The sequence below is a fragment of the Oreochromis aureus genome, linkage group 22, assembly GCF_013358895.1.
Source record: "Oreochromis aureus strain Israel breed Guangdong linkage group 22, ZZ_aureus, whole genome shotgun sequence".
NCBI classification, from domain to species: Eukaryota; Metazoa; Chordata; class Actinopteri; order Cichliformes; family Cichlidae; genus Oreochromis; species Oreochromis aureus.
The window spans coordinates 30607544-30633983 of NC_052962.1; the positions used below are offsets into that span (position 1 = coordinate 30607544).

The following is a 26440-nucleotide window of genomic DNA, read 5'->3' on the forward strand; positions in this document are numbered from 1 at the left end:
CTGAAGACGGCACGCTACGAAGCACAAAGTACACATGTTCAGTTGGACTTTAACACCAGACGAGTTTATGTGCCACTGCAGCATGTCGGTTTTCTCCCCCCTCAACCATCCCTGAGCCTGGCTGTGCTGAAGGTTCCTTCCTGTTAAAAGGGCGTTCTTCCTTCCCACAGTTGCAAAGTGCTTGCTCAGTGGTTTTTTTTTTTTTTTTTCCACAATATAGTATAAAATGCCTTAAAATCACTGCTTTACCCCAACCTTAAAAAAGGGGGGCAATCATAAACATTTACACTCTACTACAGTAGCTTTGCATGATTCACAGTTTAAAATGATGCTTATTTGGACAACAGTGCAGCACCTCTGACAAAAGGAAGGACCATCAGGCCACCCACTTCTTAAGCCTACTCCATGGATTGGCTGCCCCTTACCAAAATAGGGTTTTTGGGTATACTTTACTTGAGCATCTACCACTGTAAATGTGTATTTTTACTGAAAATAGTAGATAATGGTACAACAAACCAGGTATCAAGGTATATTTTACTCATCTACAGTCAAAATATCTATAAAAAATTTTTCAGTAAATTTTAAATTTTCCTGAATTCAAACTCCAGCTAACATCTAAGTCCGTAAACAAACTCCCCATGCTGTTTTCTGTGGCAGAAACATGAAATAAAGACAGAGAAACTGACCTTTTTTTAATGAACCCTGATTATTATTTAATTACAAATGAAGATGAACAGATAGCAGTGAAACAGAAGTACATGTGGATCCTCCATGACATTAAAAAAAGAAAAAAGTCTCCGTCTGTCCTCTGGAGTGAGCGCTCACCGCTGAGGTGGACATGAGAGGAGAGACAGAGACCCGAGTGAAAACACAGGGGGACATGTTGCAAATAATAAAATGGTTAAACAGTACAATGCTCTTTGTTTTCTTACAGAGTCCTCCAAAAAATGGGAAAAATATATATACACATCATCATAAAATGAAAATGACTGTTTCTGACCCCCTCGGTGTAGAGCACGTGGGGGGGTTAATGTGACCCCGCTCCTGTCCACGGTAACATGGTTATAAAATCAGCGTAATTAAAACAAAAATAATAAAAAATAAAGAAGACTGCACTGAAGCCGACTAGTTACGGAAAGAGCGCAAACTCACAGAAAACCAGGAATTAATGGAGAAGAGGCCGGGTGGTGGCGAGAGGATACAATGCAATTAAAAAAAAAATATTAATGTTAATAAGATAATAATTACAAGAGTAACAGTAATACATCTGAAATAATACAGAAGAAAAACGGTAAGAACAGCACTGATGAGGCTGAGGAGTGAAAATGTGAAGCTGGTGGGAAACGGTTATTCTGTTGTCAGGTAAGGCAGCACAGGTGTAACAGTTCGGGTGTTTTTATTTTCCTCTACCAGACTCGTGTTAACTGCTACATCTGTCCTTGAAGTTCCCTCAGAAGCATCTTTTCTTTCACTTCTTTACAATCGCCACTGAGAAGTAATGACTAAAGGTGCGAGGTTGTAAAATGAGGACGACTGATGTCAGCGAGGCGAATCAGCAGGACATACGGGTAAAGGTACGTGTGCACAGGTGGCCTTATTTCGTTATTTCTTTTGGTGCTCACAGCATCTATTTTCTGTCCTGTGGGGCTTACTGTGTAGTTTTTTTTTCTGGTCAAAGTTGAAAACATTTCCCATCATTGTGACCTCTCTCTCTAACCAATCAAATTTAAGGAGGAGTGGGATTTAAGAGCGCAACACTGCTCGAGAGAAGTGCCCTAAAAATGAGGCCACAGGTGTTTCTGGTGCCAAAGGTGGTGTCTTCCAAATGACACCAGGATGAGGCTGCTTTAAACAAATCAGGGGTGCCCGGTGCAATGTGACACCTCTCAGAGCAAATCAAGCTCCAGGCAATCCCGCTAGGCTTTACGTAATGAATGAAGAAAGCCGGAGGTGCTCTGTCTTTAGGTAAATGTATGCATTTATTATATGAGCAGATATGCAGACTCTACGCTGTCAAGGTCCTTCATCAGAGCTGGTGGATTTTTGCTCATCAACTTCAAAAACAAACTTAAAACGCCACTTTACATGAAGACAAAGCACTTCCTCAGCGGTTTCCTCTTGAGTTTTCTTGCACTGCATGATGTCTGCTACCTGCCTCACTGAAAATGTTCTCACAGACACATTTGCCTGGACTGTTTTTAAAAAATAATTTAAGTTTTCACGTGAAGCACCGTATTTGTTTTAGGCAGACGACCATTCACACAAGGCATCCAATCAGGTGGAGCTTGGTGTTCTATCTGGGGGAGAGGGCGTCCAAACACCCGTTTGTCCACCCTCCATCATGCCTGATGGAGACAGCTGATGATTGGTTTAGGACATGGATTTGAGACTGGAGCTGGTTGGACAAACAGGACGTAAACCTGGGCCAGGACTCTCTGCAGACTGGGCTAAAAAGCTCTGTGCGTGTGTGTGTGTGTGTAAACTGCTTAACCATAGAAACCACACACACACACACACACAGACAAGAATGAGCGAGTCAGATTATGGGAAGTCCCTCTCTCTCTCCACTCTGCCCTGAGGTTTTGTGATGCAGTTTCCTCGCTGCGTGTGATTGGCTGCAGTTTCTACGGCTGTGCCAAAAGACTGCGGAGGCGTCTGATGTCAGGTGTGATGTCATGTTTCCCTTTATTGTAGCCACAGTAAAGCCTCGCTAACCATCGTACTGTGTGTGTGTGTGCTCGTGTAGAAGCTCTGTGTTTGTGTAGGCTTCAGATCAGCACAGACACACAAAGCTTCGAGTCCACAGTCAAAGTCCGGTCCTATCACAGCTGTGGCCCTGCTGACCTCATGTGGCGACATGAAGCTGAATACCTGTGCCGTCCAATCAGAAACCACCCTGAACACACGAGCCCATTCCCCGCTCCCTGTTTTGCGACCTTCACCTCTTTTAAGCTGATTTTTAAGTTTGAGGCGGGCGGAGAGCGAGCAAACGGGAGAACAACCCCCCCAAATTTGCCTTTCTTGTGACCGACTCCGTGTTAAACTCCACCCAGCTGCCACTCCACAGGCATTAAAACAAACACACCAGATAACAGGGTGATAATGACTTAACCCAGGTCAGGTTAAATCAGCAGTTCTCAAACTGTGGAACATGAAGTGGAACTAAAACGAACAAATGTGATGCCTGAAAGTTTGATAAGGAAAAAAAACAAAAACGTGTGAGGTGTGAACTTTTAAGTTCGAGAACCACCGGGTTAAAAGTTCACTCCTTTCTCCTCGTCACACCCTCCGTCCCCTGAATACACAATAACTGCTTCCCCCCCATTTTTTTGAACAATATAAATATAAAACTCTGATACCAGTGGCCTTTTGTCGCTGCAGCTCAACGGTCAAAGAGAAGGCAAGGGTGAGAAGGCAAAGGCTGAATTATACTTGTAATAATATGCCCATTAGAGTATATACACACATCTTTACCATTAAAAATAGTAGGATTCTCCTGATTTGTATCAAATGACCATATTGAAATATAATATTTGAATTCAATATATATTTGAATAAAATATATATGTGTAGATTTACTTATTTTGTATCTTTTACAAAAGCAGAAGGCATGGTGGTACTCTGTGAGTGTGTGAGATAAAACATTAAGCCGGGGGTAGGTCAATAAAACTCGAAAAGAAAAAAAAAAAAGGCACAATCTACCTGTTGTTGTTTAAAACGGGCACATTTCTGTTTAAAACTCTGAATAAAACGACATAAAAAATAAGCTGTTATAGCAACATCTCAGTGAAGGTTTGCCTGAGTTAACCTTGATGCTCGACATTCATTTCATGGTTCCCGTTCTTGTTCGCCCACCCCACCCCCCGTTAGACGAATCGCTGCTTCTCAAAAACAAAAACAAAACATCACGTGAACAGATTATATCCAAAATACAGAAAGCCCTCAGATCACTGCAAAAATGCCCTAAAATACTGTCCACGTCCTCAAGAGGCACAAACGTCCTTTGACAGAAGTCCTAAAAACAAATCAGGGGAATGCAGACGAGTTTTTAAATCAGACGCCCTCAAACCTCCAAAAACCCCTCGGTGATTGTGCGAAGTCACGCAGAGACATAAAAAGCAGAGAAACCCTCTGTATCCTCGAGGTTGGTGCACCAGCTTTGGGTCCACAAACACACACAGTTGTTTCTGTGGGAGTGTGTGTGTAATTACAGCCTTGCTAGTGGATGCTTCCTCATTTCCGCAACAACTGAAGAGAAAATTGGAGAGAAATATCCGCCGCTCTCTTCCCAGACCCGGATGCTTTTTGCTGTACAGCGTCGAATTCATTTGCAAACAATCTTGTGCGACGGGTCAGGGGTCGAAGGGTCAGGAAAACCGTCCTCTCCTTTCCAGCTTTCGTTCATCTCTCGTCTGTACAGCGAACGAGCCGAGGACGAGGAGGCCCCTCTGTCCCGTGGTGTCCCCGCTGATTGCTGAGCTCTTTCTAATCACCTCGAGTCCTTAAGATCCTTCGGAGCGAGGTCGGCTCTTTTTTAGCTCGCTGCTCTCCGTCCTGTAAACGACTGCAAGGTGACGGGTGCAGACAGAGAGGCACTTCTGTAATCTCTATCAGGGCGGTTAAACGTCTTTTTTTTCTCTCTTTTTTTTTTTTTAAAGTCAGGAACTGTCTGTTATGGTGAGTACAAAGGAGAGAGGGGAAATGATCTACTTTCTTACAACCCGGGTCTTTGCACCCTTGTACTTTGTCTCAGAGTTCCAGAAGAAGGACCCATTAATCTCATTAAAGACGTAATCTGGGCACATATGCGATGTGGGGGGAACCATGGCAGATCTTACTGGCACTGTGAGGGCGTGGAGGGATGGATGAGGCAGTGTGCAAATGGATATTAAAGAGCAGACGCCCTCTCTGCAGAGCTCTAATGTTAAAAGAAATAGAAGTGGGCAGAAATCCATGTACAATCTAAGTTTGGTTATCTCTTAGTGTTCGAGTCACAGGAGAGACGGTGTCCACCGCGTCTGGTGAGATGCGAGGCGTCTCGCCTTACTGTACATTAGAGGCAACACAAGCTTTTACATACATCATAATGCCGAGCAGCTACCTGCTGACAGTACTGATCGCCAAAAGACGTCACGATGCGAAAACGGAAACAAAGCCGCCAAATCTTTCTATTTGAACATGTTGGTGTTTCATATGAAGGAAAATATTTTGTTCTGCAATTTAAGAATTGAATCCTTGAATTATTGCACAAAAACACACATACACATTGCATATGATACACACGCATGTTCACATAGAAGCTGAAGAACTAAATCAAAGCGCGTTGAAACTTTCAGCGTTTGTATCCATTTTAGCATCAAACGAACTCTTGCGTCAAATCAAAACCTGCTACGTTTACTACTGCTGGCGAGGACTGACGAGACTATCCGAGCTCTTGTCTCCAAGTCAGATCCTGTGCACGCGTGGAGCTCAGCAGCCGGAGTTTTCCAGAGACAGCTGTGCTGTGGCCCTCTGCAGCTCCGAGCTTGCTCTGCGCTGGGTGGGAGGTGGCGGCAGCATTAGCCCCAAAATAACCCCCTCTCCTCTTCCTCCTCCGTTCTCCACCTCGCTTCCTCTTCTCTCCGCCTCCTCCTCGCCTTCAGCCCGCACTTTCTTGTCCTCTGCCTCGTCCCTCTCTCCGTCCGCCTCCATCTTCTGGTCTTTGCTCCAGCGGCGCTTGAAGCGAAGTTTCAGCGGAATGCAGCGCGTGCCTCCGGGGCTGATGGGAGCTGCTTGGCTCCCTGGCTCGCTCTTCAGACTGATCAGAGGGAAGGCCAGGCCACCACCCCCACCGATAGGAGGCGTGGTGGGGGTCTTGAAGACCTCATCGTCGGGGTCATCGTCGGGGTTATTGTTCTGAGGAAGAGGAGCAGAGGGGCTGCTGCCGTTTCCGTTAGCCTGGTGATGGTTGTTTAGCTGATGGTGATTGTTGTGGCCAGCTGTCGGAGCGAAGATACCGCCTTCATCGTCCTCATCGTTATGATTCATTTCATCTTCCTCGCTGATGTCGGTCACCTCCACATCTTCTTCTGACTCGATGTCTGAAATGGGCTCCACCTGGAAAGGAAGGATATTTTTTTATATTTCTGATGACACGTTAAACAGTTTTTTGAGCTAAATGACATAAACCTGTAATGTGACCCAGCTGAAGAAGATATTTCACCAAAGTTCAGATATTTGTAACATTTGTGGATTTGCTGGGCTGAAATTTCCAGACACAAAGTTGCACCTTCAGTCTTACGAGATGTGATGCAAACTCAGTTTTGGCTCATGCATGTGTGCTTGGAGACTCACCTTGATATTAGGCGGCCCTCTGCTCAGCAGAGAATTGGTCATCTGACCGGACCCTGTAAACGAGGAGGACTGGCTGGAAGAGGAGGAGGAAGAAGCGGCCAGCGAGCTTCCCGCTTCCCTCTGCTTGCGTCCAAGCGGAGGTGGCTGCAGCTTGAACTTGAACGGCGATGGATGCTGGTGTCCTTCCTCTCCGCCTCCGGGCTGCTGACTGAGGGAATGAGAGAGCGGCATTGGTGGGCCGTGGAGGTGATGTGCAGCGGTCGGTTTCTCAGGGGTGGGGCGGTGGGGCTGCGGGATGACGATATTGGGGTAGTGGAGGAATGCTCGGGGGCTGAGGTGGTAGTTGTAGACGGACTGGGTGTGAGCCTGTAGGTAGTGCTTCATGTCCTCCGGGTTGAAGGAGAAGTGGGAGCCCAGCATGGGGGACGACATGGAGGGGGACGGGGTGTAAGGGAGGTGAGGGGTGGGGGTCATAGACAGGGCTGGGGAGAGAGTCGGGGCCAGCAGACCTCCAGAGCCGGGTAGGGGTGAGATGGGGAATGGGGACAGAGGCTCTGGGTGGACCCTGGGAGCAGGTCTGGGGAGCCCAGGATTTGGGGCTCCACCGTAGACCCTGAACAGAGACTCGTGAGGCATGCGGGGGGGAAGGAGACTCCTGAAAGCTCTCTCAGGACCACCAACCCTGTCCTCTGCACCCACAGCCTCCTCCAGCTCAGAGTTGGTGGAGGTGCCGTCGCTGCAGTCGCTCACGGAGCCCCGGGCCATGCGGTGGCCCACGCTGCTGAACATTCCCGGGCTGCGCAGCTCCTCTGTGGATGAGAGGACCTCAGATGGTGTGGAGGGGGGAAAACGGAAGTGGGTGCCTCCGGACGGCACAGGCGGAGCGCTCTGGGGGACTCCTCGCCCTGTGAAGAAGGACAGCAAAAAATCAAACCGATGTCACCAATTTTTACATATACATCCTTTCATATGTGAACTGGATTAAAAATAAGAGCGAATAAGATCTTAGCAGGTCTGCTACAGAAACAGGAACCTCGCCATGTTCAAGGTTTCATGTAAATAACGTGATTTTAAAATGAATTCTGAGTTTCACTGGAAGCTGGTGAAGGAAGAACAGGAATAATATGAAAGCACTGTGGACTATCTGAAGACAGGCCCAGGGAGGGCTGGGAAAAGTAAGTTACCTCAGTCTAGCTCGTAAAACACTGGCTGAAACATCGAGCTGACTTATTTTAGATTTTTACATTTCTAAAATTTCCACAAACTACCCTCTGAACCTGAAGAGAATGGGAAAAGTCACTAATGACAGGAGGTTTTATTTTAACCAGAGGGTCACAGGCGCGCACACACAAAAAAACAGCGGGTTACACTAAGCCACAAGTTCCCTTCTCCTTCGCTCCCCCTCCTCCTCTCCCTCTCCTCGCCAGGGAGACTGTGGCACTGCAATAAATTCTTGGCATCCGAGCACGTGCCAGAATTAAATATTGGAAAAGTTGCTCTTACTGCCATCACAAACATGGGTTGGGCTCTTGTGTGTTTTTTTTTTTTTCCAGAGCTGCTGAGTGAGGTTTCTGAGCACACATCTGCCATGTGTGTCAGCGATGACGAGCACGGAGAGAAAAACTGCATGCGTGCATGTATGTTCGCCGCGTCTGTGCTCACCAATCGATCCAGATTGACGTGGGCGTGTGTGTAACCATCGCATGAAACCAGCATATCACAACATGTCAGTGTGTGGGCCACATCACACGGAGGCTATAATTAAAGTTTCGTGCTGCACTTATGTCACCCAGGATCTAACGCTCCATATGGGCTGTGTTTACACTGGGTGGCCGGGACCAGAACGAGAGTCGGCTTCGAGACCGGGGCGAAGCTGGGACGTGGCACACTCAGGCGCGCGCACAAATTTTACACGCTGTACTTTTAACTAGGATGGCATCCAGCTCAGACTAAAAGAAAAAAAAATTAAATTAAATTGAGTGAACGTCATCTGTAACCAAGGCAGGGTGGATTAGTACGTTCGAGTCTTTACCTACAATATTTGTCTTTGGTGAGTAAATTAGTGAGGCCCCCCACCGCACAGACTGGAAACTTTCTCAGACAATAATATTTGAATGTCTGTTATATACACTCTTTTGGGCTTTGTCAGCTTTAAAAGCATTCTTTCTCCGATTTCAAACCAAAGTCAGGGCAATGAAAAGAAAAAGATTTAGATTTGCAGTAGAATATAATCTTCTGTCCATGGCAAACGAGTTGCTGGTATCTTTACTGAGAAATACACCTAAAAATTGTTTTGTGTAAAAAAAAACTATGCGAGTCATATTTTGCAGTAGTTCACAGCTGTCAGAAGGTGAGCCAACAAGCCACATTTATTTAAATCACAGACACTTGAAGAATATTTTTTATAACACTCTTAAACATGCCCCATGTTGAGCTCGAGCCCTTTATCTTTATATGTTGCTAAATAAATGGAAATTATCTCTGTTTTCAGTATTCTGAGCACCCAAAATCCTGCTTAAGGGCCCGGAGTATAAATCGAGAGATAAAACCCAGATAAGTACGGCCGCGTGAGCTGACCAAGCTCAGTAGAGATGAGCTGAGCATCCATGAGTCTATGAGAAGAGCAGACATTCACCGACATGACACCTGCTGAACCCTCAAGGTTGTCGCCAAATTAACCAACAGGTAAGGATAACATCCTACTACGTAAACAAGGTGCAGAGACTGCAACACGAGGTGGTGTCAGTGAAGTGTTAGAAGGGGCGCTGGAACAGCCTGTGAGCCCCAAAATGTGTCGGATGCAAGAATTGTAGCAGGTCTCAGCACCACATTCGCGAGCTCTACAACAGGTGATGAACTCGGCTAGTCGCTGATTGCTGTTAACCTGTCAGCGCGGAGGCTTGGTGGTTAGCACCGTTACCTGACAGGAACAGGGCTCAAACAGCCTCCCCGGGAGCTGCAGTTTCTTTTGCCACGTCAAAAACACATTAATGCCCAACTGCTCCTGCAAAACTTCAGAATTTCTCCTCCTGCCATCAAGTAAAGTTCATTTATTGGAAATTCCTGCTGCAGCACCTGAGAAAGCATGTGTGTGCACAAGAAAAGAGCACATGTGGGGATGCACAGCTAGGATAAAAACATAGTAATAACTAATCTGATCGATTATGGTAATTTAATGAATTATTTAACAGGATTATCAGCTTAAACTATTAGTAGAAAACATGTTTTTCAAACAGATGACAATCTTGAACTTTAAGTAGAAATTAAAAAAAAGAAAGAAAGAAAGAAAGAAAACGAGGGGGGAAAAAAACGAGGTGGAGTTGGTGGGGAAAGAGGCCATCAGGTAGGGATTTATTCCCAGACTAGCGGGTGTTTTAAGACTAAAGTTCACCTCGTAAAGTGTCTCCAATCTCCCACAGCCCCCACCTTGACTGAAAATCACCTTTTTTTGGTGCTAATGAAAGAGGTTTTTCAAAGCTCGCTTTACTCAAAACGTAAAATGCTTTTTTTCTTATCAGATGGAAAAATATAACATCAGTTAAGCACGGTAACAGACTCATTACATGTGGACCTGCTGAGCCAGGAACAACCCTGTGGTTGAATTAAAAGTGATGTGATGAGTACGTACCAGAGCCCATGTCGATGAAGGGGTAATTGACCAGCACTAGCTTGTTGAAGTTGAACTTGTAGGTGAACCTCTTCCCTTTGGTCTTGTGTAGGATCCTCTTGTTGTAGTAGTATCTGAAGAGAGAATGACAAAAAACAATGTTATGTCCCAGAACGCTAACATATCTTAAGGAACATGTAGTAAAACTTTGATAGTGGCCGCTTTTGTTGTAGTCTCGCAGTTAAAAGAGTGTGAAAGCACGGATAAGCACAGCGCTGAGCTGCCACAGAGCGATAAGACACCAGTGATAACTCACTCGTTAGCCAACATGTTTGCCTGTAAATCAGAAACATTAAGTCTGCAGGCCCTTTGTGGATATTAAAACCAAATCAAAGCTCAGCTGTCTTCTAGAAGTTGTGCATAGTGGTGTAAAATGGGTGGAAAGATGTTTAGAGTCATTACAAGATTTTCAGCTCTTAAAATAAGGGAAAAAAAACACTACAGGAACATAAAACACGAACAGCAGCTGCATTCAACCTCAGGGTCACAAACAGGCTTTAAACTTACCAAGACTTTCATGTTTAATGTTGATTTTCATGCTTAATGTTACAGAATTGGTGTTTTTGGCCGCGTTAAATCAAACCGGCAAACAATAAGCTCCAACTGTGTCTGTTTAGAGTGCTCCCTGTGTCGTAGCTTTACATTGCTCAGTGTACAGCGCACAATTAAACAAGCTGTTCGCAGTTAAATTCCAGCTCTCTCTGGGATTACTTAAGGAAGTGAGACAGCCGTTCAGACTCCGTCTTACCCAGGCGGCTCCATTAGTAAGGCTGTATTAGTCATCGTCAATACACACAGCGATGCAGAGGAGTGAATAGCGAGCTCTGAAAGACGATAAAATGGCTCCCTGTGACTCACCGATAGCCTCGGGAACAAACTACATTCATATTTCTTTACAAAAAAACTTGGGCATCAGTGTCTCTCATTCAGCTGTGACCGGCAACTTCAATGTGAGAAATCTAAGAAGCTGTTCATCATTATCGGCAGCATCAGGTGCAGATGAGCTCAGTGGTTACATATGAAGAGAGAAATATGGATTTCTGTGAATACAGAGCTAAAAATAAGCCTCTTAGTGTTAATAAATTGTATTGAGCTGCTCTCCAGTGTTGGAGGTGGCTGAATATAAAATGCTACGAGTATTTTGGCTTGTGTAACTGCCTCTAATGCGACCATTGATCCATACATAACCATTCATCTAGAAAGATCAATAGTATATTTGTGGACAAATAACATGTACACATAACACAAGAGCCAAACACGTGCAGTTGAAACAGCAGTAATACGTTTATATTAACTGTGCAGTGATATAACCGCAAAGTGAAATATTCCTCCAATCAATGAGTCACGCTGCAAGTGACAGAAAAACAATAATCATGGCTGTAATATTAGTGGTAATAATGAAGCTGCTCCTGTGTGAGCATTAGTCAGTGGAGTCTGGAACAAGTGAGAACAACCATGAGTGAAACAGGAGCTCACCCAGCCCCTCAGCGACTCAATGAGTGGAGGGCCTCTTCTGACAGCCGACTGCTACGCACGCCCACGCAGATGTAACGCAGACACACACACACAGCACTACAGGCAGATATACAACAGGCACAAAGGCTCAAACATACGACGCAGGCAGAAAACAGGCAAGCCAACAACAAAAACTACTGACATGCACAGCAAACTAGAGGGAAAACAGAAAAAGGTGAAAAACAAGGGACACCACCTTTCAATTCTCAGGTTTTATGTATCAGGACATCTTTAAAAATCTAAAATTAATGTGTGACACGTCATTTTAGGTTTCCTGGTTCAATCCCGTTGGGTTTGTGTAAGCATGAAAACCTATAGAGAAATCGTGTGAATTAGGGAGCAGCTGAAAGTAGCTTTTTCTGTCAGTTTACTTTGACGGAGCTGCCAAACGACGGCTCATTTCCACGCAGCTTTACTGTCCTTTATGCATCAGAGTAACTTAACAATAAAAGGTGTTAAGAAGAAATACTTTAGGTAGTACTTTGGGTGCACACGCCTCCGGCTGAAATTTCAAATATCACACATCGAAGATTTTGCAGGCCTAATGTGTATTAACACGGCTCAAAAAAAAAAAAAAAGGCCTTTCAGGGTGTGACTAGGCGATGAATCAATATTACCTTTCTTCTACTCATTGTTGGCCATTTAATAAATCAAAATACGTATTAAAGCTCTGTAAATTAAACCTTGCGTTAAGAAAAACAAAGATTTTGGTGGACGCCTAAATCTTTTGTGTAAAGCAAGCCTTCAGCCTCTCAACAATAAAGTTATTTATTTCCTTCCTCCTTCTGTAAAGTAGCTGATTTGAAATATGAAGTCTTTCTCAATCAAATGGCATGTACTGCTATTTGCTTCGACACTTGAGAACTATGTAGAGGTGAAAAATTAACAGGAGCGTGCAGGCAAAACCCAGTGCAAACAAAAAAGGTGGAAAAACACATAACACATCAGTATATACACGACACACACACACACACACACACACTCAGCATTGAATGGCAGGATCTGTGTGTGGGTGTTAATAATATCAGGGCTGTGTGTGCTGTGAAAGCTGGTGAACATAATGTTCACTGACATGATAAATGGAAGGCACTTTGAACAAATCGGGGAAAAGGGCAGGCACATATGTGTGAAAGAAACACGCATACACAATCTCAAACAGCACCGAGTCAATATGGGGCAGCCAGTCTCACATCGTGGGGCCCTGGTTCTCTCGAGGCCTCGTGGTCTTTGAACTTCCTTCAAACAAACTAGAAAGGACTTTGGACCGTACAGACCCGACTTCTGTGCAGCGAACGCACTTGCAGATATGAAGGAGCCCAAAAACACATACGCTCGATAACACGCACCGTATGAAGAAACGTACATGTGTGTACCGGCGTGTGTTTGCTTCAAAAGGCGGCGAGAAGCATCAATCAAAGATGAAGAGGACTTTCTTCTGACGACGTCAGAATTAATTAACAGCTCATTGTTAAAAAGGTTTAGAAAACCACAGAAAAGGCATTCACAGCAGAGCCTGGCTCCAGCTGCTCCTTGATGTGAAACACTGAGAGCAGGGAGAAAGTAACTGCTGAGATATCAAACTGACTGTTAATATACTGTTAATTCTCTGTGGGCTTAGTTCCTTCGTGGGGATAAGAGGCCTGTAATGCCCACACTCACATTTGGTCTGTTTTTGTGTATTAGCAACAAGTTTAATAAGTTTCAGTTCACAGAGGAGATCAAAGGGGCTCCCAGTTTATCACCCAGTTGTTTCAGACTGAACTTAAAGGACAATGCTGCCAAATATTTCCTGATGTGTTGTCACTTCTGATGGTTTTTTCCCCCCATGCTCAAAATAGGTCTTTGCAGGGGGTAACAGCACACATGGGCACCATTGGCCTGCACAGAGTTAAGGCAATGAGTCTGTGCTGCTTTACTTAGCAGTTGTTAGTGCATTCTGTTATTTTGGGCCATTTGGTAAACAGAAATGTGTTTTATGAGTAAATGAAGCCAAACTTTAAAAAAAGAAAATACAGGTCCTAATTACAGTTTGGTGACTTGACTTTGGTGCAACCACACTTGTACCAAAAACTGCTAGCACTGATTGTCTTTTAAACATTAAGATAAGTTAAGCATGAAATGCTCCTACAGCGGGGATTAAAATTGAGCCTTTATGATATACAGTGACTTCTTAGTGACGGATTTGTTGTGTATTTGGCTGCAAGTGGTTGAATCGCTCTTAATTTCAAAGCTCAGTGGTAGCTAACTAGTTAGTCCCGGCCTCTTTCATTATGTCTTCCCTAATGCCCGGCTCAATGGCCTCATCATTGAACTTCATCTTCAGAGAGGATCTTGTCTTCAAGTTGGGGTTACCAACTCTTCAGGACAGTGCAATAACAAGAACCAGCAGAAGGTGGAAAGCTGCTATATGTGGTGCTACGCCAAGCTTGTGGAGGCTGCAGAGCAGTGTAAGGACTACTGCTGCCAACTGCAGCCCAGGATGGCGCCTTTGGACTTGAACTACAGTACAAGAGACTCAGTGTAGCACATGCTATGTCTGTGAGATTGCATCTCTAGCAGGTTTTTCTTTGTAGAGCTTCACATTACATGTGGACATTTCAGAAGTGTAATATTTTGTCTGCTCTAAGTCTTATTATTGAAAATTGATCAGATTCTCTGCCGTTCCTGGGTGCAACTTCCTGTATTGATATGCTCTGTGCAGCTTGATGAAGCTTTTGTTTCGGACACTATTGAACAACATGAAGATGATTGCTTCTTCTGAAATGCAAGCATTATCCGGGGTAGGTGCAATTAGCTGCGCCGGAGCTCGAAAGAATCAATGCTGTGCTTGTTGTTTGTCTTGCTTAATGCATTCGACAAAAAAAGTAGTCAGCAGAAATCAAAAAAAGATTAGGGGATTGTTGCGGATGTGTGTACGGGCATATGTGGGCACACGTGTGCAAGCCACCCTACCCATACTACCTCAAATGGAAGCTAAAATGAGTCAGAAGCACAGACTTCTGCTGCACTGTTTATCTTTATTGTTGGGTATGCTAACAGCCAACCAATGCTGCAAAATAAATACTTGATCCTAATTTGAAAATCATCATCATCACTTTCTGATCAACAAACTGGTGTTGATATCTGAATTCAAGCTTGGAAAGCATCGCTTTAAATATGCAGGCATATGAGGTTATGTTGGAAAAAATAAAGTTTAAGCAACAAACAACACAGATGGGCTGGAGGAGGACTGACATATAACAAGGTGTTAAGTGTTTGTGTGTGTTTGTAGGAGCGCGCGCGTGTGTATGTGTGGTGACGAGGCAGCATAACTAGTCATCACCATAGCAAACTATATCCCACACCAACCTACAACACAGGAGGCGACACCAGTGACTGGATGTGTGTGTTCACAAGAACAGACTGGAAGCTAAATAAAAATTTGCAGCATCCCACATGTGCTCTGCAGAGGGTGAAGGTGTATGTTTCTAAATCGGCTGACACCCTGGAGTTTCAGCATGCCGCGCAGATGCACAAATCACGACTACACACCAGTTGTTTTTTTTTCCTTTTCTTCCACCTCGCAAAGTGTTGTAAATCAAACAAAATCAACATCAAAGTTACGAAAAAGGCAGAAAAATAGAAAAAAAGTGCTCAATCCAAGTAAGAAATGCAGCTAAATGTCTTAAAGATGAATTATTATTGAACAATAAACAGAAATCTGAAAGAAATTATGAAGATAAAAAAAGCTTTTCCCCCCATAGTTTAGAGTCAGTCTAGAGCTGGGCGATAGAACGATAACGATATGTATTGCGAAATAACTTTTTCTCGATAGAAAAATTTAACTATTGCGATAGGCCTCATCTCTCTTGTCCTCTTAAAAGAAAAAAAAGAACAGCCAATCCAAATTAAGTAGCGCAGAGCCGAACCAATCACAGCCGCAGCGTCACGTCACGTGACTTGTTACGTACAGCACAAGCGCCAAGGCGCACGTGTATTTGTTTGGGAAGCAGCCAGCCGGGCTGCCCGGGTAATGGAGGAAATGAGTTTGCCGACTAGAGAAAAATCAACCGAGAGCGTGAGCGAGAGCGAAGGTTACCGAAGAAAAAACAGATGATGGTTCCAATACCGGAGAGCTTGTCGAACGAAAGGGCCACAGAAGTTCCGTAGTGTGAAGGTATTTCGGCTATTTCAAGTCTGACAAATAACAGAGTAGCGCGCACTGTAAATTGTGCCGAAAGCAAGTCTGGAAACACAATAAAGCGGTGCATGCTCAATCTCTGACTGAAAGCGCTAATTCGTCATTCGGCTTTTGTCAGACTAAAGTAACTGTTAAAACTGTTTGAAAAGCTAAGCTATACAACAAGGAGAGATTGAGAATTTCCTTTTAGTTCTCAGTTTATTTGATATTGACAAAAGTTAGTCAATTTTGTCTGTTCTTCTGTAAAACAACCTAAGATTTATTTTTAGAATTAATATTTTGTTTCTAAGTGGAATTGACAATTTAGTCTGTTTGTTTGTTCTGTTTTGAAACTTAAACGCTTTAGCGGCTGCCTTTTGTGTAGTTTGCAATATTTGCCTTTATTTATCTGAAACTGAAGTCTCATGTTCCTTAAGTACATCTACCCTGTTGAACTTATTATGGGAAATAAATATTTAAATCAAAACAAGCTGCTGATTATTTCACATTTTACTTGTGAGCAACGGCACATTTAAATCTTACAAATATAGTTATTTGGCTTATATCGTGATATATATCGTTATCGCCTGAAATGAAAAAAACATATCGTGATATGAAAAAATCTTATATCGCCCAGCTCTAAGTCAGTCTGGTGCCTCTCACTGTAAAATAGAGCACAGTTCATGGCAAACTATGATGAAAGCTTTTCTTCAGCTCCAATTTTTCAAATATCATTTGAGTTTGTTTTCAACACCTACAAGTACAAATGAACAGAAAACAAAAAAGAGACTCAGTATAATTTAAAAATAAATCATAGTCCAATTCTGTTGTGTGTGAATGGACCGTTATCCTTAACCCTGTGGTTTGATGTACTTTACTACCCTCAAAGAGGATCCATTTGAAAAATCAATCCAGCACACTTTACTGAGTTTGTCGGAGTCCGGCTGAGGTTCAAAACAACATGATTCAAGCTGCTGTAACTTAACATTTACTTATGAAACATTCTACTCTCCTGCGTTGTGGATAGCTTTATAAATACATGACCTATGACCTAAATATATGGCTTAGCATTAGTATCAGCTAGCTGGAAAAAAGGTAGCTGCTTTTAATTGGTGTTAACAGATCAACAAATACGAGCCATCCTAGCTCTCCAGTCCTGTTGTGGAATGGGTTAAACTCAGGTGTAACGAGGCTCGACTTTGGTGATTAAGGCTTCTGCAGCACTAGTGCTGGGCGATATGGAAAAAATATTTATCACGATATGAATTATTTTATATCACGATAACGATATATATCACGATATACCATCTGACCTGTGGTCATCTGGAAAGTATGCAGTCTTTAAACAGCGAGTGGAGAGGGTGCAGTCTTTGTTTTGAGTTACCGTAAAGCATGTCGCAAATCCGGGTGCACGTAAAGCAGCACCATGTGTCAAAAACACAAGACTGAGTTTCTTTGCAAAAAATATCATTTTTTTTATACTTTATTTTCTCTTGCATAAAGTTAAGAGTATGTATAGTGAGAAGACAACACTAATATATTTGCACAGGCTATTTAACCCTTTAAGACCTACCATAGAACCAAGTCCGCCAGAGCTTATCTTTACATTTATTTATTTTGAGTGTCCTCATAGTTTTATTTTTGAAATACACAAATTTTTATATACTACAGGAAAAATGAAAATAAATAAATGCAAATTTGCAAAAACACAGCATGTGCATCAAAATAAACTATTTACAACAGTGCAATTTGACTTCTAAGCATCCCAGAAACGATTCAGAAAAGCATAAAGTCAAATATGACTTTTAAAAATACCAACATAGACTTTGAAGCTTAAAAAACTACATTTTCCGCGAAAATGACATCACTTCCGGTTTCGGACAGGTAATGGCGGACATAAGATAGTTCGCGCTGACTTATATTCCAATGTAGGAAGTGTTATGAACAGCTGATCGGATCGGCAAAGCCTGTTTCTGGAATATTGTGTTTTTGTTGCTGGAAGTGCTTTTTATGCAATTTTTTGCAAAGCTATATGTGGAAGAAAACCGTGACCTAGAGCAAGCTAATGGAATAAGATGTAAGTACAACTCCTACGGTTTCATATGCAAAAAAAACATTATTGCGCTACCTTACGTGGTTACAGTTCTACAGGGATTTAAAAATAGTTAGGGAAAACGGAGTTTGCCTGCTCCGACCGGTTGTAAAGGGTTAATGAAATATTTTATGTAATAATTTGTAAAATTTGGGTTAGAAACGATATAAACGATAGAAGACAAATGGCATGATAGACACTTTTCTATCGTCCACACGATATATATCGTCATATCGCCCAGCACTATGCAGCACTATGGAAAAGTGACTACAACTAAGCTTACTTTAAGCTTAGCTACAGGTTGGTTACTTGTGATGTTAGTGGTGACCAACTGAATAATTTAGAGAGAAAAAAAAAAGATTTAAAGTAAAGAGAAACCATCATTAACCTAATGTGTTGCAGCTTACTCTGACACAGTCTAAAACTCATGGTCTACATTAAAGTAGTACAGATCTGAACTGGACTGATAACATCTTAGAAACTACAGGTAACTGTGCTTATGATTTACTAAAATAATAAGCCAATTTAACCAACCTGGCGCTAACTAGCAAGCACAGCAAAGTTTAAACGTTTAATTTCACACTTTCAGACCTTTTTAGTAACACTTAATTAAATTAAGGACAAAACTAAACACTTTCCAAATGGGGAAAAAGGTCACTTCAGATAAAATGAAGTATCTGGTTCCTCATTTCCAGGAACACTTTTAATCATCAGGAGTTACAATTATCCTCAAGCCATTTGTTGTTAAAATTGCATCTTTCATTTCCGTAAACTAATGAGCAGACTGGCTGGCAAAAGCCTTCTTCATCATCAGCTTCAGGTGTCTGTTTGCCAGCCAAAGACTTCTGCACTTAAAAAAAACAAGCAAACAAACCATTTTAAGTCTATTACCAACTATCCCTGTATATATTTACACAGGCAGCCACCACCGAAAGGGTCAAACTACGAAGACGAAAGATGTTTTAATACAAAGTGTTTAAATATATTTTTTACCTTTTCTTCTTATAACAACTATGTTAAGTACTCGTTGAATACAAGTGAAGAAGGTTAACCACGATTGGGTGCAGTCCTGGTGGTGAGCGGGACTGCAGCTCTGAGTCAGGCCATGCAATGAAAATAACACATTTCAAACTGAATTTAGAGCACAAAGACACAAATTTTAAGGGATTTTTTTTAAAACCAACTATATATCATAATTATTTTAAAAGACTTCAGGGGCCTGCGATCACCCGAGTCAAGTATTGGGTGACCAGATAATGAGTGAAAATTAGAAGCATTGAGGACAAAAGTTCCTGGCTGAAGTTGAACCTTAAACCCTTAAGGCACAAAAGGGGAGCCACTATAAACACGCAGTAATTCATGTTGGTAGTATCAGCAAGCTTCATGCCTGAGAATGACTGCAGGGTGAAATGCATAATGTATTTACCTCAAAGAAAGTAAAGGAGTAAAAATAAATAAATAAATTGAGGGAACATGAAAGCACAATCCAGACTCATCTCATGTGTGGAAAATATTGATCATATATGTGAGTTGTAGTCTTGTTTGAATGGTTAAAGTCTTGCTGAACATGTGTTTCAAAATATAAAGTGAACCGTGTTTGAGAAGCTGACGTCTGTTAGACCCGTGTTAAAACCATCCCTCCCCTCTTTCCTCCCCTCTTTAGTCCCACCTGAGTGCTCTGCTGAGCTTGTCGTAGTTCATCTGCGGTTTACACTTCCTCGCCCCCCACAGGCGAGCCACCTCGTCTGGGTCCTTGATGACAAACTCTCCGTAGTCTCCCTGCCAGGCGATGACATCATGGTACTCCTCTTTCCGGAGCAGCTCCAGAATGAAGTGCCACAGCTGGATCTGCCTGGAGCCCGGGCTCGACTCTGGCTTGTAGGCCCACTCTGGGAAGGCAAACCCTGGGGTAAAAGAGAGAGGCGTTCAGATGGATGATCGTGACAAGGAAAAGTCTTGTGTTTGAGTCATGTTATTGGTGATCAGCATGTGATTAACTATGATCCCTCTGAAGCCTTTAATTGTCGACTGGACTGGACTGCGGCCATTTTGTTGCCAGGGTCAACATCACAACAGCTGTAAACTGCTTTTGTTTAAAGCTAATACCCCTCAGGATTTTAAACTATGAGCATAACAGGTGACAAAGGAACTGTGCTAAGCTAGGAGAGGGGAATATTTGAGAAAGGATATAAGACGTAAGATTGATGGGAGCAAAAAAAACTTGAATCCCTAAACATCTTCTTGCAAGGCTTTGGTGCCTCAGCGAAAGCTGGTGATGAGCACTTTCGGTTAAATCTGTTCCCACAGATTGCAGTCATATCAAATCTTCCCCTGCTATCAGCATCAAAGCTGGAAAATCAGCAGTGTTACAACAGATTAACAGGCCTTGAAATATGCACAGACAAAATATAAGCTGTGGTTTTTTATAACTGCTATCAGAGCACAATCTCACCAGAGCACACGCACTATTACCCGAAAGTTTAAAGTATAGGCTTTGTGTTGTAAAGCAGTGGGTGGCAGTAAAAGACTCAACACCACTTCTACAGAAGGCCAGGCTGAAAGGCTGCATAGCAAAGGGGCGCGCGCACACAGACACACACAGACACACACACACACACCTTATTAGGACCAGATGTGCCTTGGCAATCAGGCTGAGAAAGCTGAGGGTGGGAAACATATGGGCACAATATAACAATGTTAAATTTTGTGAGAGTGTGTGTGTTTATGTAACTGTAAAGAAACACACTATCCTAAATACCAAGGTTACAATCAGTTTCCCACACTCTACAAAGTCTGTCATATCTATACAGCAATGACGGCGAACTGTTAACAACGATATGCTCAAGGCTGCTGGACTGTAACGCTGTGTGACGTGGCCCGTTGAACCAAGTTTGATTAAACTGCAAGACACTCATGATGAAAGGTAGGTGCCATTGCATCACCATGCTATGCAGAAAGCCATGCGATGTATAAGAGTATGCAACCAACAAATTGGCGCAGTAAACTGGGAAATGCTTATTTCTTTTTATCCTTTATGGCCCTGTCAACATGTGAGAGGAAAGCGCTCTGGGGCAGCTCCATAAAAGCAGCCAATAACAAAAAACAACCACACAAAATAGGCGAAATACCAGATGAAAACCAGATAAGATGACATTAAAACAGAAAAGAGGGGCATAAGCTGTGAGAATCAATAAAAAGGTGCACACCTGGTAACTAAAATCCAGTGTGAAGTAAGTGTGTATGTGGACCTGGGGTCCAGATGTTGATTAAAATCAATTAGGACTTTTTCATTGTGCTTCTCTTGTTGTCTGCACTGACTGTTTACTGGGATGGGGATCAGTTATGAATAGGTTTCTTTTAAGACTGTTTTCACATTATTAGAGGTTTACTTATTGTTGTTGTTGAAAACTGCAGTATCATAGGGATTTTTGTAAGCTGTGGATGACGCCTCACCATTGAATGAGCTCACTGGCCCTTCGGCTGCATGAGCCAAAATGAAGCCATGTTGAGAATAAATCAAAAAAACTCACTGTCACAGCACTGTCTGAGTAAAATGGCCGTAAATCTGATGATGGCTCAGACCTGTGGCTCTTTAACAGTGCTTCATTCATAGCTGCAGGAAACTGCATTCATGAGTTACAACACAAGAGATCACACTCCTAAAAGTCCAAACATTATGTCCTTCATGCTGTGGCTACATCATAACTGCAAACTCCTCTGAAGCCCCACGCTGTAACCTGAAGTGCACCTCACCTATCAGTGAGAAAATAACAATCATTGTCTTAATGTAATGAATGAGAACCATAGAATCAATATAAAGACTAACGAATGTCAGCAAATTCCTGGAAGGCGATTGCATAATGAACATGAGGGAATCTACAAAGAAGTGGATTAAAAAGAGTAGGGACCCATGAGGGAAAGAAGTCAGAGCATTTTATTTGTTTCTGTCAGCTGGCATTGCATATAAAACACCACGACCACAAGGTAATTAATACATAATGCACCAGCACAAATGCCAGCAATGACATCGGCCACTTGCGCAGGTTACGTCGCAGTCTAAATCAGGCCCTAGACTGTAGGTTTGGCCTTCTCTAGAGGAGAGAGATCAGAATGTTGCCTTTGTATGAATGTTTTAAGAATCGAGCCAAACAGCATGCAGACATATTATGTTTTGGGTCTGGCACCCAAAATATTTAGCCTGGATCTGCGCGCACTTGCTCTTTTCTTTGAAATAAACAAAACAGCAGACATCAGTTTATCAAAAAATTTACTTTTTTAATCGGAGCAGAAAGGGGCTTTTTACAGTGTTTCTGTCAAAAGGTTATTTTTGCTACAGAGGTGTTTGTATCTATTTGAGTCCTTCACTGTGAACCAGTTAAAAGTGCAACAAATAACGGAAACAAATCATGTGTGAAGGTGTTTTGCAAAGCTTGAGTGGATGACAAACTCTACAGTGGGTCACATCATCCCTACCCACACACACACACACACACACACACACACACACACACACACACACACACACACACACACACACACACACACACACACACACACACACACACACACACACACACACACACACACACACACACAGGTAGCACATCCTCAACACACCGTGTGATTTGCTTTCACATACAACTGCCCGTGCTGATACTGTTCGCAGTGCTGCGATACATTCAAATTCAGACCACAGCGGTGCTTGTGTTTACAACCCACTTTGAAATTAACATGTGTTTTCTCTTATCCAGATACAGATCACATTTTATTAGCAGGTGTAAATGGAGTCAAAGTGAGTCATGGAAAAACTAACCCAGTTGGAAACCAAAGTCCACTATCAGGTGTGCAAAGTGGAGCTGGGCCTCACCATGAATACATAAGTCAGGGAAAAAGCGGTGTAAGTATCAGCTGCAGAAGCAGACTGTATCAGTAATGCATAACCAACCAAAACTGGCAACATCTAACCACAACAAAAGACAGTGCGTAAACTAAGACCTATGGAGACATCAGTCATACAGAGAGAAAGAAAGCCACAAAAAGGCACTTGGCTGATGTTTACAATACACAGCGCAGCCACATAACAAGAAGTCATATACACATACCACTCAACCATGGAAGCAGATCCTTTAGAGCATGACAAACTATTCATAATAGCATCACAGGAATTTAAATTCTGCAAACACCGGCATGCTGCCACACTGGTGCAAGCTCCTTGTGTATCAACATCTGGCTAAGTAACGGAGACAAACCAGTTGAGTAATGTTCAAATTTAAGAACATTTTGTTGTTCAGCACACTCCAAATCCTGCAAGAAAACTTCACAGTACTGCTTCTTCTACTAAACCAAAAGTAATACATGCTATCACTCATCACCCCCCAAATCTCTCTCCCATCAAATTAATGTGATATTTCATAAATGTTCCTGCATCAAGGGGCTCAATCCATAAGCCTGAGTCATCACATCACAGTGATGGAGACATTTTATGAATTTAAACTGACTGACCTAACCATTTACAAAAGCGCATTAGTCATCTAAATTTGTATTGCAACATTTTTTTATTTTATTTTATTCATGGACTGTCAGAGTAGCTCTGCATGATTCACGGTTCAAAATAATCTTTATCCTACAGTCGGGCCTCGCTGCAGCCTCTCAGTTCATTGACTGTCTGAGCCATTTTAGCTATACCACCTCCGTTTTAGCAACCTTTCTTTAGATTGGCTGCCCCTCTTAACATAATGTTTCAGCAACAGGTAGGTGGTACAACAGTTATATAATTCGGCTATTTGCCTTCACTTATATCACACAGATTTTGGAATTACAAAAAGAAAAAATGGGCTTGAGAAACTTTGGCCCTGTTGAATACGAGTAACCAACACTGTAAGCTTGTTTATACATGTGACAGAAAATAAAGGAGTGCAAGTTTTCTTTAGTGATTTTCACTCTCCAAATCTGTAAATATGCTGGCTACAACTACTTTAAGTATTTTCTTTTTTTAAAGTTGGCAGCTACAAAACTTCTAAAAGCAATCGTAAGGAAGAGTAAAAAATATCCTGAAAAACAGGCGCGCTCCTGGTGACTAATAAACAACATGCTGCTATCTGATCTCCAATGGTGCTCGGAGAGAGAGCCAAAAGACAGACGAGCTGGCTGTGATAGTCGCTAACAGCCATTTGAAGGCAGATTACTAATGGGGTACAAGCATATGATTCATACCGTGGACAATAAGGCTCTTGTCACTGGGGACAGGTTAGGCGTTGTGACACAATCGCTGATGAAAAACACACATGTGCACATGTAGTACATGCACAGATGCCCGGTGACACACACAACGCACAGCGGGGAGGAGGGGATTGAATCAAAGTGGGCGAGCTAATATCTCGCAAAGTACACAGATACACAACACAGGTTAGTGGCGAGAGGTAAGTGGGTTCATGCGTGGGTGCACAGAGCACACAGACAAAGAACACAGAAATAGCAACCATGCCCACTGCATGTGTGTGTGTTGCAGATGTCCCTGCTGACTCATAGCTCGTTCGTTTTGTCGTTCGCCTTTCACAGATTCCGCCTTTCTCCCCCTCAACGCTGCAGCCATCGCTTCCTTTCTTCATTTCTTTTCTCTTTCATACTGTCCCTCCCTCCCTCACTCACTCAGCCTCTAAGACACACAGTCTCCTAGCAACAAAAGCTTTTAGCTCTAAAAATAAATGGCCGAGTCACGACAAACAAGACAAAATATGATTCGATTACTGAAACTTGCCAAAAGAGTTTTGAGTTTGCAGCGCAGTCAGAGAGCTGCAGTGTGAGGGTGTGATCTGTCTAAAGCCGCCTGGCCAGAAGGGCCCTGCTTCACTGTCATGCCGTGTTTACAAAACACACGTTGGCCTGTTCTAAAGGCACTGTAGAGGCACGCTTTTACCATCACAACGATAAATCTGCATTAAAAGTAAAAGTACTGTACACAGTTTACATCTCAGCTCAAAAGACACACAAGACCTGTTCATTCACGCCTCCTAAACTGATTCAGAAGCAACACAGAAAGCCAGACAGCAAGCACCGCTGATGGTGCAGCATTTCAACAGATGCACCAATGAGGGTCCAGTTGGAGGTGCATCTGTTACAGCTGGTGGTTACCGCAGTGCGAGTAAAAACACACACTGAGGCTAAAAGCCAGAGAGGTGGAGATCAAAAAGACTAGAGAAGCAATAAAAATTTGACTCACACAAACTATCACCACCCCCAAGAATCTAGCGCACCCTAAACTTTATGACACGCTTCCAATTAATCTTGTTTAAGAATATTAGGGTTTAAAAACTAATGATGAAGGATACCCCCTAGTGTAACTAGTAATAAAGCACAATTACTTCTGATAGCGGTACAAAGAAAGTTTTTTGGCTCAAAAATTGCCATTTGAGGGCCGACTTCACATGCAACCATAGCTGCTCAGCATTTTTTGTTATTTTTTTTCCTTTCATTTTAAGCCAATTAAAACTGTTTAAAATGACTTATTACAGTCCTGGAAAAGCCAAAACGTCATTGTGCATGCAGGAAAAACCCTCTCAAATACTAAAATAAGCATAATAACTCAAAACTGCGAGTATTAGAGAGCCGCTTAATGCAGACCCTTAGGCTGACTGTAGTTCTTCTAGTGGCCACTTGAAGCTGGCTCCAAAAGCAAGTAAATCTAATGCTAGGCCCAGTTTAACAGCATTAAAATGGATATTAACAAAAACGAACAAACAAAAACTTTGCCTCTGTTTAGTTTCTCCCTTCATAAAAACTGTGCAATGAATTAGTTTTTACAACTCATCCAATTGTTTCGCAGAAATAGGGGCGTGGCCACTGGGAATGACAAGTAATCAGTGTCTGCTCAGGTTAACTTCCGCTTACTGAGTGGTTCGGTCCTTCCAAGAAGTTTGTGCTTCCGCTGCACCCATAGACTTTATGATGCGTCCGGATGGCCACGCCTGATAGTATAACTTCAGAGACGTAATACCAAAAAAAAAAAAAAAAAAAACTGAATACAACTGACCAGTTACCAGTCATGTCCAAAGAGCAGGGGCCTTGTACTTCAAGTAAAAGATCCTCCACTACTGATCTCTAGTGTTAAGTGTGCATGTAAAAACATATGCAGAAAATGTGTCTTGTGTGTGCTTTTGTTGGCAGTTTTGCTGTTTTTATTCACACTAGAGCTGTGTACAAAGTGTTAGAGAAGTGTTATGGGACTGCAAACACACCATCTTCCAGAGAAACTCTTAAAAATAAATTTGGAATCTTTTTTTAAACATAATGCCAACACGTGAAACTCGTAGAGCTTAGAGAAATACTCCTCAGCAGCAAGTGAAGTGTTAACATGTCCGAGCTATTATTCAGCTTGTTTTATGGCTGCTCTAGTTTAGTCCACGGCTGACGGCGCAGGAGGCCACAAGTCAGTGAAAACTTAAGTAGACAAAGGGAAAAAACTCTTGTACTATCTGGCAAACTTTGCTCCAGACAGGAAGAATTTCTGATTGTCAGGCAGAGGGGGAAGCACACGATTTCAGGCCTCGCTGGAGTCTATATATAGCCAAGTACAGGGCATTAAAACTCATTTACTATTAGCCTGCAGTCCCAAGCCACCTGCATGCTCCCATCCAAGAGAAACACAGTTTGTGCAGCAATAATCACAGGGTGAGCG

At 42.7% G+C, this 26440-nt stretch overlaps 1 protein-coding gene across 1 annotated transcript in view; it reads right to left on the minus strand.

Moving 5' to 3' along the window:
- Positions 1-693: 693 nt before the first annotated feature.
- erf (Ets2 repressor factor) overlaps positions 694-26440 on the minus strand; it is a 47560-nt gene continuing 21813 nt past the window's right edge. Inside the window, exons 2-5 of the mRNA XM_031754759.2 lie at positions 19436-19670; positions 9962-10074; positions 6334-7238; positions 694-6096 (exon numbers count right to left, since the gene is read on the minus strand). Coding sequence (XP_031610619.1) covers positions 5470-6096; positions 6334-7238; positions 9962-10074; positions 19436-19670 — 1880 coding nt within the window. The 3' untranslated portion in view covers positions 694-5469. The remainder of the gene's footprint in view (positions 6097-6333; positions 7239-9961; positions 10075-19435; positions 19671-26440) is intronic.